Source organism: Pan paniscus, chromosome 8 (genome assembly GCF_029289425.2).
Source record: "Pan paniscus chromosome 8, NHGRI_mPanPan1-v2.0_pri, whole genome shotgun sequence".
NCBI classification, from domain to species: domain Eukaryota; kingdom Metazoa; phylum Chordata; class Mammalia; order Primates; family Hominidae; genus Pan; species Pan paniscus.
Window position 1 is genome coordinate 23,998,323 of NC_073257.2, and position 14,328 is coordinate 24,012,650.

General features: G+C 39.4%; 1 protein-coding gene across 2 annotated transcripts in view; it reads right to left on the reverse strand.

The window, feature by feature from the left end:
• Positions 1-14,328, reverse strand: part of USP6NL (USP6 N-terminal like) — a 140,239-nt gene that overhangs the window by 15,268 nt on the left and 110,643 nt on the right. For both annotated transcript variants that reach the window (XM_055092406.1, XM_034929937.3), the window contains exon 13: positions 12,647-12,799. In XM_055092406.1, the coding sequence (XP_054948381.1) occupies positions 12,647-12,799 (153 nt within the window). The remainder of the gene's footprint in view (positions 1-12,646; positions 12,800-14,328) is intronic.

The following is a 14,328-nucleotide window of genomic DNA, read 5'->3' on the forward strand; positions in this document are numbered from 1 at the left end:
GGAAAAAAAATCTGTGGCTGTTCTGCAATGTCCAAAAAGTAGCATCTTAAAGTTCTTTCATGGTAGTCCCTAATATCTTTTCCCTCCCCCTAGTAGGCTATAACCTACTTACTTCTTTTGTATTCCTTCCCATAGTATCTAAAAGCATAATACAATCACAAGGAAGGTGTTGACAATGTTCGTTCATTCAAATATTCATATAAGTTAGAGTAATGACACACTGTCCATATACACAGGCAGAAACCTGAGGGTTATAAATATCCAAGATCCATATTGCTAAGAAATTAGATGTAGCAGGGTTCGGAGGGGAAGAAATCCAGTACAGACAAAATGACGCTGCCTCTAATCCATTCCTAAATGATAACCTCTCTTTAGGAACTACTGTTTAAGAGGAATATGGCAAATACCTCAACTGTAGAAAAACATTTAGAGGTTATGGCCTCTTTGCTCTGCAGAGATTTTCAATACGGACGCAAAAGGCAGGAGACAGGGATATAAGAAAGCCTTTCAAATACAGGTGCTGAAAAACCCATTCCTCCACATTTTAAAGACAATAAACCAAGTGAGGCTGGAGGCCCCGCACAGTGGGGGATGGGCATTCCCAAGTGCCCAGATCAGACTACAGGGCTGGGGTTTGCTTCACTTTAAACAGTGCCAGCTCACTCCTGCTTTCTAGAGTGATCCATGGCCAGGGAGCAGGCTAAACACTAACAAGTATAGCCCGTGCACGCTCATGATGCCTGCACCAACGTCCATCTCCCATGAACATCTGCTGATGCTAACGCTGCGATTATGCCATCTACACATTTCTCCCACAGCTGCCTAACGCCTCTGAATAGTGTAATATTCTCAGAAATTCCACAAAGAGCAGTGTATATACAGCTTACGTTTCCAGGGAGGCCCTCAGGCCCCCGGGGCAGCACTGTGGAGGTAGTAACGCAGTGCCTCTCATGAGGAGGAGAAGCAAGAAGGGGCGGAGACAGTGAAGGAGAGGTGAGGAAGAAGGAAGATGTGGCGGGGAGGTCACGGAAGGCAAGTAATGGAGAGGACCAGAGAAGCAGCCAGCAGCGCAGAGGGCGTGAGGATGGAGAAGGTGGAGGATGGAGGCTGCCGCAGGGAACCTCATGGAGGGCCCGCGGGGACTCGCTGGCTTTTCACAGCCTCTGTAGGGACAGAGGCCTCAGCTCCACCAGCAATACGGAACCCAAGGACGCCATGCCAGGATCTGGCCTCTACTATGATGAAGAGGAAAATCTCCTTGACTTCATTACAGAGGCGGTTCCTTTCTAGAGATTAATTATTCAACCTCCACTGAACTGAAAACACATCATGCAGACCCTGTAAGAAGAACGAATGCCATCACCAGTAACATTTCTATATGCCAATTAGTATTCTCTACCCTTCTTCACAGAAGTAGGTCCAAATAAAGCATTCAACATTTTGGTGTGATCTATTTTCAGAGCTATCTCAGCCTGCTTGAACTACCACCCCTAACCCCACCACACAAACACTGCTCTACTTGTCTTTGGTTTAAATATCTCCTTTCACCCCTAAGCAACTAACTGTAACTAAAAGATTCACACATAATTGATGTCAAAACAGAAAACTATATATAGGCAATAAGCATTCCTATTTATTATCCATGCTTGCATTCTGGGCTTCTTTTCAATAGACAGAATCATGTTTTTGCTCACTCCACTACAGTCTCATGCCTAAAATTTTATTTTCCCTTTCCTCTCCCTAAAAACACAGGAATTGGAGGCCTGGCGTGGTGGCTCACACCTGTAATCCCAGCACTTTGGGAGGCCGAGGTGGGCGGATCACAAGGTCAGGAGATGGAGACCATCCTGGCCAACATGGTGAAACCCGGTCTCTACTAAAAACACAAAAAATTAGCTGGGCGTGGTGGCAGGCGCCTGTAGTCCCAGCTACTTGAGAGGCTGAGGCAGAAGAATGGCGTGAACCCGGGAGGCGGAGCTTGCAGTGAGCTGAGAACACGCCACTGCACTCCAGCCTGGGCGACAGAGTGAGACTCTTATCTCAAAACAAAACAAAACAAAACAAACAAACAAACAAAAAAAACACTACCACCAACAAAAAACACCCACATAGGAATTAGAATAAAGACTTACTGCCAACCACAATGAGATACCATCTCACACCAGTTAGAATGGCAATCATTCAAAAGTCAGGAAACAACAGGTGCTGGAGAGGATGTGGAGAAATAGGAACACTTTTACACTGTTGGTGGGACTGTAAACTAGTTCAACATTGTGGAAGTCAGTGTGGCGATTCCTCAAGGATCTAGAATTAGAAATACCATTTGACCCAGCTATCCCATTACTGGGTATATACCCAAAGGATTATAAATCATGCTGCTATAAAGACACATGCACACGTATGTTTACTGTGGCACTATTCACAATAGCAAAGACTTGGAACTAACCCAAATGTCCAACAATGATAGACTGGATTATGAAAATGTGGCACATATACACCATGGAATACTATGCAGCCATAAAAAATAATGAGTTCATGTCCTTTGTAGGGACATGGATGAAGCTGGAAACCATCATTCTCAGCAAACTATTGCAAGGACAAAAAACCAAACACTGCATGTTCTCACTCACAGGTGGGAACTGAACAATGAGAACACTTGGACACAGGGAGGGGAACATCACACACCGAGGCCTGTTGTGGGGTGGGGGGAGGGGGGGGATAGCATTATTAGGACATATACCTAATGTAAATGACGAGTTAATGGGTGCAGCACACCAACATGGCACATGTATACATATGTAACAAACCTGCACGTTGTGCACATGTACCCTAAAACTTAAAAAAAAAAAAAAAAAGACTTACTGCCCTACTCCTTAAAGGGTAAAGAGGCACCACAACTCCTCACAGATACAGTAGGGGATGCTTTTGTGAAAATACCACATTTTTTATATTTCTCACTGGTGTTTGCCTAAGTGGTATTTTTACGGCAGTGCTAACAATTAGAATAATCTGCTTCAACAAAAAGGAATGTAACTTGATACATTTTAGAAAAAAGCAAAAATGTTTATTATTTTCTTCTTAAGTAACTTTTTTTCTTAAAAAAGAAGCCAACAAAGAATATTCTAACAGTCCCTAAAAAGCGAGGAAGAGTCCCTCTCAGGCCCTTCAGGCTTGTCCCTGCTTGATCTTACGCTGGTCTCTGTCACCCCCCAGTGGACGCCACACTCAACTACAAGCCTCGCCCATCAACGGCCTCTGAGGCCTTAGCAGGTTTTCGCACCTGACAAGAGGCACATCATTGCAGCAAAGCGCTCTAAGTGCTCGCCCTGTGAGCAGCATTCTACCTTTACACTTTCAATAGAAGAATACACACACTCTGACTGTTCTAACAGTTTTCGGGAAGAATCGGTGGGGGGCCACTATCAGGAAAATAATTCTACTATTCTAGGAAAGAGTTATCCCCTTCCAGATCAAACAGTAAGTCCAACTGTATTTTTAAATATTGCTGACTTCAAATATATTATCTGAAAAATCAAATGACTTTCTGTTTAATGTATTATTAGCCAAAATATACAATTCAAACACTTGTAGCTTTCAATAACATGATGAAAAGAAATAGAATTTGCTTTCTAAAGTATGGCTATAATTTTTTTAAAGTTCAAAAAATTTTTATAGTTGGGTTCATAGGCTTGACTTTTTTTCCCAGTAGATTAAACTTGAAAGGTAAAGGAAAAAGAGACTATTATGTAAACACATCTCTCACTATAAACCTATTTAATGCCACACAAATTCAAGAGGTCTTTTTGTTAAGTAACTTTAAAAACCTACACTTTGTCTCCTAGAGTTTCAATTTTTATACACATGTAAAAATGGTTAAATGTAACATCATTTTATATTATATGAATAAATAAAAGTGAAAACCCACTCCAATCCTCAAAAAGTGGGGCAATTTCTAAACTGACATACAATAAAATTGCTTTGTTTCTATGTGTGTGCAGTCAAGCTAGAGAATGGTTTCACTACCCCCAAAAACTGCCTCAGGCTAACCTTTTATAGACAGTAGTTTTTTTATTATCTAAAAAATACATTAAGATTTCATTTATTCAATGAAAGTAACAAATACAGCCACAGCCACAGCCCCGCAATGTATTAGGTGCTGGTGAGGCAGGAGCCGGTTACTGTCCCAGGGAACTTTCTGTCTAATAGAGACATGACTGACAGAGGCACTGGAAGTGTGAGGACAAAAGCATGTGTAGTGGACGAGTCAGGCACAAAACACAGGTGCAGGTGATCAAGTTCTGTGGGTTTGGGGAGGCCAGGGACCAGCTGAGAAGGCTTCAGGCGATGCTTAAACCAAGTCGTGAAACTTGGCAGAATGGATGAGGACAGAGGCATCTGGGGAATGGTCGGGAGCATTCTTGGACGAGGAGCGTATTCCAAGGCAAAGTGCCTTGAAAGAGCAGGCCGGTTAGAGCTGTGAGCTGCAAGGCGCAGGGCCAGGTGGGTGTAATGCACAGCTCTGGAGTCAACTGACAGAACTCTCATTACCAACTGTCTGACCTCGGGCAGGTACTTAACCTTGAAGCCCACGTTTCCTCATTGGTAAGCTACTAATAATAATACTGATTGCAAACTCCCCATGAAAACTATTCAAAATTAAAATAAATGTCAGTTAATTACAAATTATTGCCCTACCAAATCAGGAACAAATGAAAAGAACAGAGGATTCCATCAGGTTCAAAGATTTCTAAAAGTAAAAAGTCAAGATCTTCTGGGTGGAAAGGGGCAGACCCTGAGGAGAAGGAAGAATGAGGTGGTGGGCGACTAGGGTCTAAGGAATCCGGACTATGTGACAAAGCCATCTCGCAGGCACCACCTTCGAGATAATAAAGGCGGTGCCACCGGATGGAACTCACCTGGAGTTCCAGCTCATGCTTCAGCTGACTGAGAAAGTACACCCCAAGTTTACCTGGGAAAAAAGTCTTAATTCCTGAAGATCCAGAACTAAATGGCAAAGTTTAAGAGAATCAAAGGTGATTAATTCTGTAGTCTTTTGCATTAAGGAATCTGTTTGTATTTAGAATTTTCTGTGTTTTATATATTTATATTTCAGAGAATTTGGCCAAGTTGGCCTTCTTATGCCAATTTAAAAATATGCAAATGAGTCACTGATTTGAACTTTTGATTTTAAACTTATAAAGAGTATATTGAAACAAAAGACTTAAGGTTCAGGATATTCTTAAGGTTGAATTAATTAGATTTGTAAGTTTTTTAGAACTAGGACACATTTTATTTAAATTGAAATTTGATACATTGAAAGGAAACTGGATATATTACATTTATAAAGGCAATTAAAAACGTTTGTAGGAATTTATGTTTATAAGTGGAACCAAACATTAAAGTTCCATTAGACGAGAATGTTAAAATCTGCCAGATTTAAAAATACTATACTAACTTTTGTAAACTGAATTAAATGTAAGGAAGAAATACGTTTCTTAATTTGTGAGTTTAATAAATACTAATTTTTAAAATCTAATCCTGTGCATAGAAAATTTGTCCTTGAATTAATGGTTTTTTAAAAAAACTTGCATCAACAAATGACTACTGCAAAGGGCTGCTGGAAAAAATTAAGTTAATATGTGAATGCAAAGCATTTAGCAAAAAACCTATCATAGAAGACTCAAAGTTTGCTGTTATCATTACTACTATGTGACTCAAAAGTGGCCGGGGAGGTGGGATGTGAAGTGTGGAAGCTGCGGACAGAAAAGTGCTATACCTCACACTAAGGAGTGTGGATGTTCTCCCGTAAGCACTGAAGTACCCCGAAGGCTCTGGCCATTTACCAAGACTAAAATGGCTCTGTCAAGTATTCTGAGAAAAATCTTTGATTCTTCTATCTAGGTCATAAACTATAAATCTGGCTAAATTGGCAGTCATAGTGGATTAACATAGGCTTTCTAACCAGAATGACTTCCGTTAATTGACAAAAGTGCTGCCAAATGGCTTCATCTGAATAGAAGACAGCATGGGGGAAAACCAGTAAACAGAAAACTAGGAAGCATTTACTCTGCCTTTTCAGTACTAACTACATTTTAAGGTAACCAAAGTTATATTTAAGGTAACTCTCTTGATAAGGGAGGAAAAACTCTTTGCTACAGAAGAAAGTTTGCCAAAAAAAAAAATGTGAAAGAGGCTGGGTGCGGTGGCTCACGCCTGTAATCCCAGCACTTAGGGATCACCTGAGGTCAGGAGTTCGAGACCAGCCTGACCAACATGGAGAAACCCCATCTCTACTAAAAAAAATTACAAAATTAGCCGGGCGTGGTGGCATATGCCTATAATCCCAGCTATTTGGGAGGCTGAGGCAGGAGAATCACTTGAACCTGGGAGGCAAAGGTTGCAGTGAGCCGAGATCGCGCCATTGCACTCCAGCCTGGGAAACAAGAGTAAAACTCCGTCTCAAAAGAAAAAAAAAAAAAAAAGTAAAAGAAATCACTGAATTTGAAAATCACTATTTTGCAACCTCTGAAGAAATTTGATATAGGCAAGGATTATCAATGGAAGCCAAAAGCATGAGTGAGAGCGTTAAAGGGAAACTGGAAATCTCCATACAGTGTCAAGACATCATCCACAGATTATGTGCTAACTAAAAAGATTTTTTTTAATTAAAAAAACTTTTATTTTAAAACAAAAAGATATGATTATCATCACCAAACTCAGCATCTCCACTATTAAGAAAACAGTAGTCACTGTGGGACTCCTGTCTAATCTAAATCTTATTAAACTGCTACATCTAGCTTCTACTTTGCTGAAACTACACAGAACACCAGGAAAGAAAAACCAGACAACTCCTGAGTGTGCGACATTCCACAGAATAGTGGGACTGTGCTCTTCAGCAGCTCAGTGTCATTCAGAGGAAAACAAAAGGCGGGGTGAAGAGGGGAGAAGAGGAAAGGAGTACTGCTCCCTGCCAAGCGACTTAAGCCCATAACAAATATAAAACGTAGCCCTGACTAAGTGCTGGTGAGAAAAACAGCTTAACAGGCAGCCTAAGGGACAACTGGAAATCTTCCCACATGGAGCTGGCCTGAGATGACGCTGAGGAGTCACACTGTAGTCACACTGTTACACTTGTTAGTGTAGCAATGGCATTGTGGTTGGCTGGGGGAAGGTCCTTGTTTCTTGGCTACAGAGACAAGTATTTGAGGTGAAGTATCCTGATGTCCTTATTTTCACTTTAAAATTGTTCAAATAAGCTGGGCAATGGGTACCTGGGAGGAAGTCATTATACATTTCCTTACTTCTGAATATGTTTGAAAAGTTTCACAATAAAAAAGTTTTAAAAAATGTTTCAACAGCAACTACAAAACATACAGAAATAAAATAAAGGTACAAAAATGCTAACAATAGTTAAATCTATGAGGTGGGCATATGGGTGATCATTTTTAATTTTTACATCATATTTCTCTGTATTTTTGATAGTTTTCATAAGTAAAGTAAAAGATGCCAAACCCACACACAAAAACCCCCACAAAACTCCTCTTCACACATATCTAGTCAATGAAAACCAAAAATTTAAATGGTAGACACTGTATGTAGACTATAACAATCATAAAAAACTACATGTCAAAAAAACATAGACATGAATACAGCAAAAGAAAAGACATGCCTTTCAACACTTTTACAAACCACCCCCATACTATGAAATAAATAAATCAAGCATTTGACTTTTTTTTTATTATTATTATTTTTGCAAGATGGAGTCTTGCTCTGTCACCCAGGCTGGAGTGCAGTGGTGCGATCTTGACTCACTGCAACCTCCGCCTCCCAGGTTCAAGCAATCCTCCTGCCTCAGCCTCCTGAGTAGTTGGGATTACAGGCACCTGCCACCACGCCCCGTTAATTTTTTTATTTTTAGTAGAGACAGGGTTTCATCATGTTCGCCAGCCTGGTCTCAAGCTCCTAACCTCAAGTGATCTGCCCGCCTTGGCCTCCCAAAGTGTTGGGATTACAGGCATGAGCCACTGTACCCAGCCAAGAATTCGACTCTATGGAAAAAAGAAGAAATAAACTAAGAAAATCAGAATTAACTAATTCAAGAGCTGATTCTTGATACAAGCCAATTAATAAAGACTAAATTCTGGATAATTTTATCAAAGAGCAGGAGAAGGTACAAAGAAAGTGAGAAATGAAAATGTAGGATTGTTACAGATATAAAAAGAACCGTAAGAGATTGCTTTGCAAAACCTTACATAAATATATTAAGAAACTAGAAATAAATAGCTTTCTAGGAAAATATAAATGACCAAATGACCCACATTGACCTTAGAAGATAAATCAAAACATTAACCCCCAAAACAATTATATCAGACGGAAATAGTTTCACAAATATATTTTTGAGCTGTTAAGGAATAATTTTAATACTATGTAAAAGTTCCAGAACACAGAGAAAGAAGGAAGGCTTCCAAATTATGAGGACAGTATAACCTGACAACACACAGACGTTTTGGTTAACTGTAATGAAATCTCAGGTATAACCATTCAAAATGTTAAGTAAAATGTTAAGACAGTATAAATCAGCAGTACTATAAAGGAATAATTTATAACAACCAAGTAAAGTTTATCCAAGAATTGCAATGAATCGTTCACCACTAGGAGGTATATTAACAAAATTATTAATGTGAAAAGGTTTTAAAGGGAAAAAAATGATTATTTGTGTTCAAAAGGCACTCAAAAAAACTGAGCAAGCACTTTGATTTTTCAAGAAAACTTAAAAACAGTAATAGATGAATACTTTCTAGCTATTTTCTTAAAAACAGATAGGATGCATGAATACTGAAAAGGAAGAGGAAGAACTATTATTTGTTGAAGATAAGATTTTGTATCTTAAATCTTAGAAAACCTAAGATAACTGATCAAATATACTGGCTACAAAAATATTATTAAAAGGATACCAAGAGTTTTCCTAACCAGTTAGAAAGAAATGGAAGAAAACCTTCAACTTGCAATAGCAATAAAAGATACAACTATCCCCCGTAGGACGTGGCACCCCTGCTTTGACTCTGTTTGGGTCTCCTCTGCAGAGCCCCTGCTTAGGCTCCAACGCCAGTGGCAGCAGCGACGTCCACACACCTGAGGCTGTGGAGAAATGGCAGTTCTGTAGCACACCTGCGGTTGTCCAGTGACCACCTGCTGACAGCCACGTTTCATATGGTACACGAGTGGGGGGCGGAATGTGAGACCAGAAATGTCTTCACAGTCACATGAAGAAAACAAACCTCAACGACTGTAAAATAAAAGCTTTTACTTAGAAAAACTCAATTTTTAAAATATCAATTTTCTCTCAAAAATCCTTAATGTCAGTGCAATCTCAATATTAATAAAATACTGCATCTGAATACCACTAAAATACTAGTGGATTCTTTTTTGTAACTTGACAAAATAATACAAAATAATGAGGGGACATTTGCCCTAATAGATATGCAAAGTGTAACTGGAGGCCGGATGCTCCTGTAATCCTAGCACTTTGGGAGGCTGAGGTGGGCAGATTGCTTGAGTCCAGGAGTCTGAGACCAGCCTGGGCAACATGGCAGAACCCTGCCTCTACAAAAAATACTAAAATTACCCAGGAGTGGTGGCATGCGCCTGTAGTCCCAGCTACCTGGGGAGACTGAGGTGGGAGGATCACTTGAGCCGGGGAGGTCAAGGCTGCAGTGAGCCATGATTGAGCCATCACACTCCAGCCTGGGCAACAGAGTGAGACCCTGTCTCATGTTTAAAAAGTGTAACTGGAAAAGCAGAGAGCAATGGAACAGAATAGAGTGCCAAAATGTAATTTAATAAATGCCACCAATCCACATGACTAATGGTTTGGAAAATAAGCAGAGCTGAGTTCTTATTCCATAACAAAAAGTAAATTCTAGATGAGCTGAAGATTTCATCATACTCAATTATATCTCAATGAAGTTGTACCCATAAGCATTGAAAACATATAAATGTTAGAAGAGAAATATGGGTACTTAAGAAAAAACACTTCATCCAGCATGTGGAAAATTCTTTACAAAAAACACAAAAGCAAGAAGCCATAGGGAAAGCTGTATGGAAGGTGTCTGCAACACATGATAAACTGGCCAGCCTCCTTAACAAGAACCTGTATGAACAGACCAATAGAAAAATGGGCAACAGATGAACAGGGAAGTTCACAGAAAAAGAAAGAAGGGTGCCCCAAAGATATCTAAGAAAGATACTCAAAGAACTACCAATCAGAACAACAATGGAAGACTCTATCCAATCAGTAAACATTTTTAATTGTAACAGCACCATGTTTTCATGTGGGCCTAGGAAAACAGGCATCATTGCACATGACTCGGGGGAGTTCACACTGCCACATTATGTAAGGAGTCAAAAGGAAGTGGCATGTTCATGTAGGTGGTTTTTTTTTTTTTTTTTTTTGGTTTTTTTTTTTTTTTTTGAGTCGGAGTCTCACTTTGTCGCCCAGGTTGGAGCGCAGTGACGCGATCTCAGCTCACTGAAAGCTCCACCTCCCGGGTTCATGCCATTCTCCTGCCTCAACTTCCCGAGTAACTGGGACTACAGGGGCCTGCCACTATGCCCAACTAATTTGTTGTATTTTTAGTAGAAACGGGGTTTCACCGTGTTAGCCAGGATGGTCTCGGTCTCCTGACCTCGTGATCTGCCCTCCTCGGCCTCCTGAAGTGCTGGGATTACAGGGGTGAGCCACTGTGCCCAGCCTCATGTAGGTTTTTAAAAGGACAGATGTGACATGGCATTTTCTTGGTATGAGGTTCATTTAATTATCTTAGTGTTCCATATACAGTTCACAACAATTTAAAAAGAATGACAGGCAGGCGATGAAAGGCAGATGGTCGTGCTAGAAAATGCAGAGATGCCTAATCCATTCTACCTTCACTGACAGTATGATCAGAGCATGATTCTGCTATCATTTATTCCTCCCCTTTTCTCCCCTGCCCCATTCTCTGTCCCCATTCTATCATTTCCTGGTAAAACGATCTTACAGACTACTGCTACTAGGTTTCCCTATCTGCACAATGTAGATGAGCACTTTTATGAGTTATTTTTAGAGATTAAATGAGACAGCACCTGTGGTATGTGGCACACAGTAAACCCCAATAAATATTAGCTGCTAATTAGACGCTAAGTCACCACCATTGCAATCCATGACACAGGTTTTGAATTATCTCATGTTTAAATAGTTCTATATTTTTTCCTCTATATTTGACTTTTACTAAAATTTGCCTTGACCTCTTTTTAGAAGGAGGCAAGATATTTAAAAATAAATGATAGTAGAATAAAATAAATAAAAATAAATGATAGTAGAAAACAGAAGTCATTACACACTGAACAGGAGAGGGCTGACCTCACTTAACAAAGGCAACGGCTCCACAAGGCCAAGGCCCACACCCCATTACTGCTGTGAGGGTTGCTTCCTAGGAGCCTGGATGACCTTGAGCAAACCTTGGAGCAGTGCTGATTAGACCCTTCTCAATTAAGTAAATAAAAGCCAACATCTGGTTTTTACCAAAAGGAAAAATGTATTTTCCATGAAAGTACTGCTTGTCCTTCTGTACAGACACAGCCAACATGACACACTGATGGGGAAACGCCAAATTCACCTCTGCATGAGGGCATACTTAACTGACTTTCTTTACTTTTCATCTCTCGCCCATGACCTTCCATTTCCCTAGCCTCTTACTACACCCATCCACTGCAACAAAGGTAAGAAAGAAGAAAAGCGAAAGTAACTTTTTCTCAAGACATACATGGTCAAGTACTATCTGGTCGAAACTTTGAAAGTTATTCCTCCTGTGATCTTTCGACATTTTCATTTTCTTCCCTCCCTTCCTGCACTCCCCTTCTTCTGCCCCTCTCCCATTTACCCTGCGGCTAGCTCTAGTAATGCCCCATTCACCCTCTGTTATCATTCTCGTATATTCTAGCTCTCCAGTGCACACCCTGAGAGCTTCTCATCTTTCTCTTCAGTTCTTAAATCCCCAGCAAAGTAGTACCTAGCAGAAAACCCATTAGTAGGTGCTGAAAAATGTCTTACAATAAGTGAATAAAATATATTATCTATACTGCAGCATACTACAAAGAGCCCTGGGCTAGTAGTCAGAAAAACTGGCCTGCAGTCTCAGTAATGCTATTTGGTGGTTCTGTGGCTTCATATTTAAGCCACTTAGGCACTAAAGTATCCATTTCCCCATCTATAAGATGGGGCTTTTACTGTACTTACTATTGCTGTACTTACTATTGTATATGGTTTCACAAAATGAGATGAAGAAAGCAAAAAAAAGCTTATTGTTATGCTAGTTTAAAGCACCATGGCTACTTCTGTTGAACAACAGTATTTGCCAACCAAACTTCTAAATGTAAGCAGGAATAGTACAGTCATCTATTAGGAGAGGCAGATTTAATTAATATGTTTATTTGCCTTTCCCTAAAATAAGGAAAAAGCCAAAGCAGCTGAGCTGGTAAGGCATTCATCCACGTTATGTCATCACAAGTATAATGCTTACGCTGTGGGCAAGAAACAGCCCATGTTAATTATGCCATGTCTTCCAATCTTAATTATAATGTAGATACAAAGTATTGGGGTAATTCTTACCAGGTTCTGGAAGGTCTAACTTTGCCCGCTTTAGTTCTGCCATAGAAATCTGAAGTTGCTCTATCACAAAATCATCTTCAAAGAAAAAATCCTTTGCCAGGGTCTCCTGAAAAAATTCTACAAGTTCTTCCATGGACAATTTCATTAGATGTTCTAAGAAAGGATAAGAGAAATGAAAATGCCAAGTCAATAGCTACTTTAGGTAGGAAGATATTCTATTATATTCAGGTGTAGTGTAAAAGGGCATTAAAAAGGGCACAAGCAGCATACAACTTACATATGGCATTGAGGACATCATTAAAACTCAGTAAGACAAAAATATTGCCTGATATTAAAGCAGCCACAGAGAAAAGCAGGAAAGTTTACTGGGAGAAAGGATGGGAGGAGAATACTGCCTAATACTTCCTCATTGGAATAACCATACCTAGGCATTAGTATTACCCCAGAGCAAGAGCTTCTTAGAGACAGACACAGAAAGACTACCTCAGCCGGCATGAGGCCTTTCTCTTTTATTGATACGGAGCTCCAAGAAGCCCCATTTTAAGTCTGTATTTCTTACTGTTTCAGAATTTCCCAGAACATCTGGATTATTAATTTTGTGAGTTTTATTTCTATTTATGAAATTCATTTTCTTGGAAAAAGACATTCAAAAGAAATATGAACACAAAGCAGAAAGTAAAAATCTGCTCATGACATAATACCCTACATAATACACCTCATTACATAACACCCTACAGGTAGATCCGGGTATTTACAAGTGTTTATGTATATCAATTGAAGAATCCAAATTATACTTTTCAAGTTATTCCCCTTTTTGCTTTTTTCCCCATTCAATAATGTATCACTGATATCTCTCATTTCAACAAATATGATGTGTACTATATGTAAGCATTGTAATTTAAACAGTCTTCTATTAATGGCCATTTAGGTGGTTTTTGATTTTTTATTATTTAAAACCACTGTGTGATGAACCTCCAGTAACAACGTATTTTTAAGACAATCAGTAAGAAAAAAAAGAAAAAGGAAAAAATTTCTTATGAGCTTTAGCTAACTATTGGTTAATATGCCCAGAAAGAGTTTTTCTTTTTTTTTAATTGGCTAATGACAAATTGTATATATCTGTGGTAGACAATGTTTTGATATATGTATACACTGTGGAATGACTAAGTCAAGCTAATTGACACATCATTACCTCACATACTTATCTGTCCGTAGTGAGAACATTTAAGATGTACTCTCAGCAATTTTCAAGTATAGTGTACATTATTATAGATTATAGTCACCATGCTGTATGATAGCTCTCCAGAGCTTACTCCTCCTGTCTAACTGAAACTTGAACCAGCATCTCCTCCCATCCCGCAGCCACCCTTCCATTTCGGAAGCTTTATATGGTGGAGACGGAACTTCACGTAAGTCTCTAACCAAGAAAAATACACAGCAGCAGATTTGTCCACAGCTCATTTAGTCTAATGATACGGTAGCGTGTAAAGCAGTTGCTATGCTTAACATTTATTTACAAGGGTAAAGAAACTTTTTACTTGTCAAAATTAATCAAGGGTCATATAAGTAGAACAATTTAAGAAGCAGATGAGAGCTACAAAGAAATATGTTTCTACTTTCTCATTCTTGAGGGAACATTAAGCTAATGTCTCTTAATAAAAACTGTACTTCTGTTCTCTATT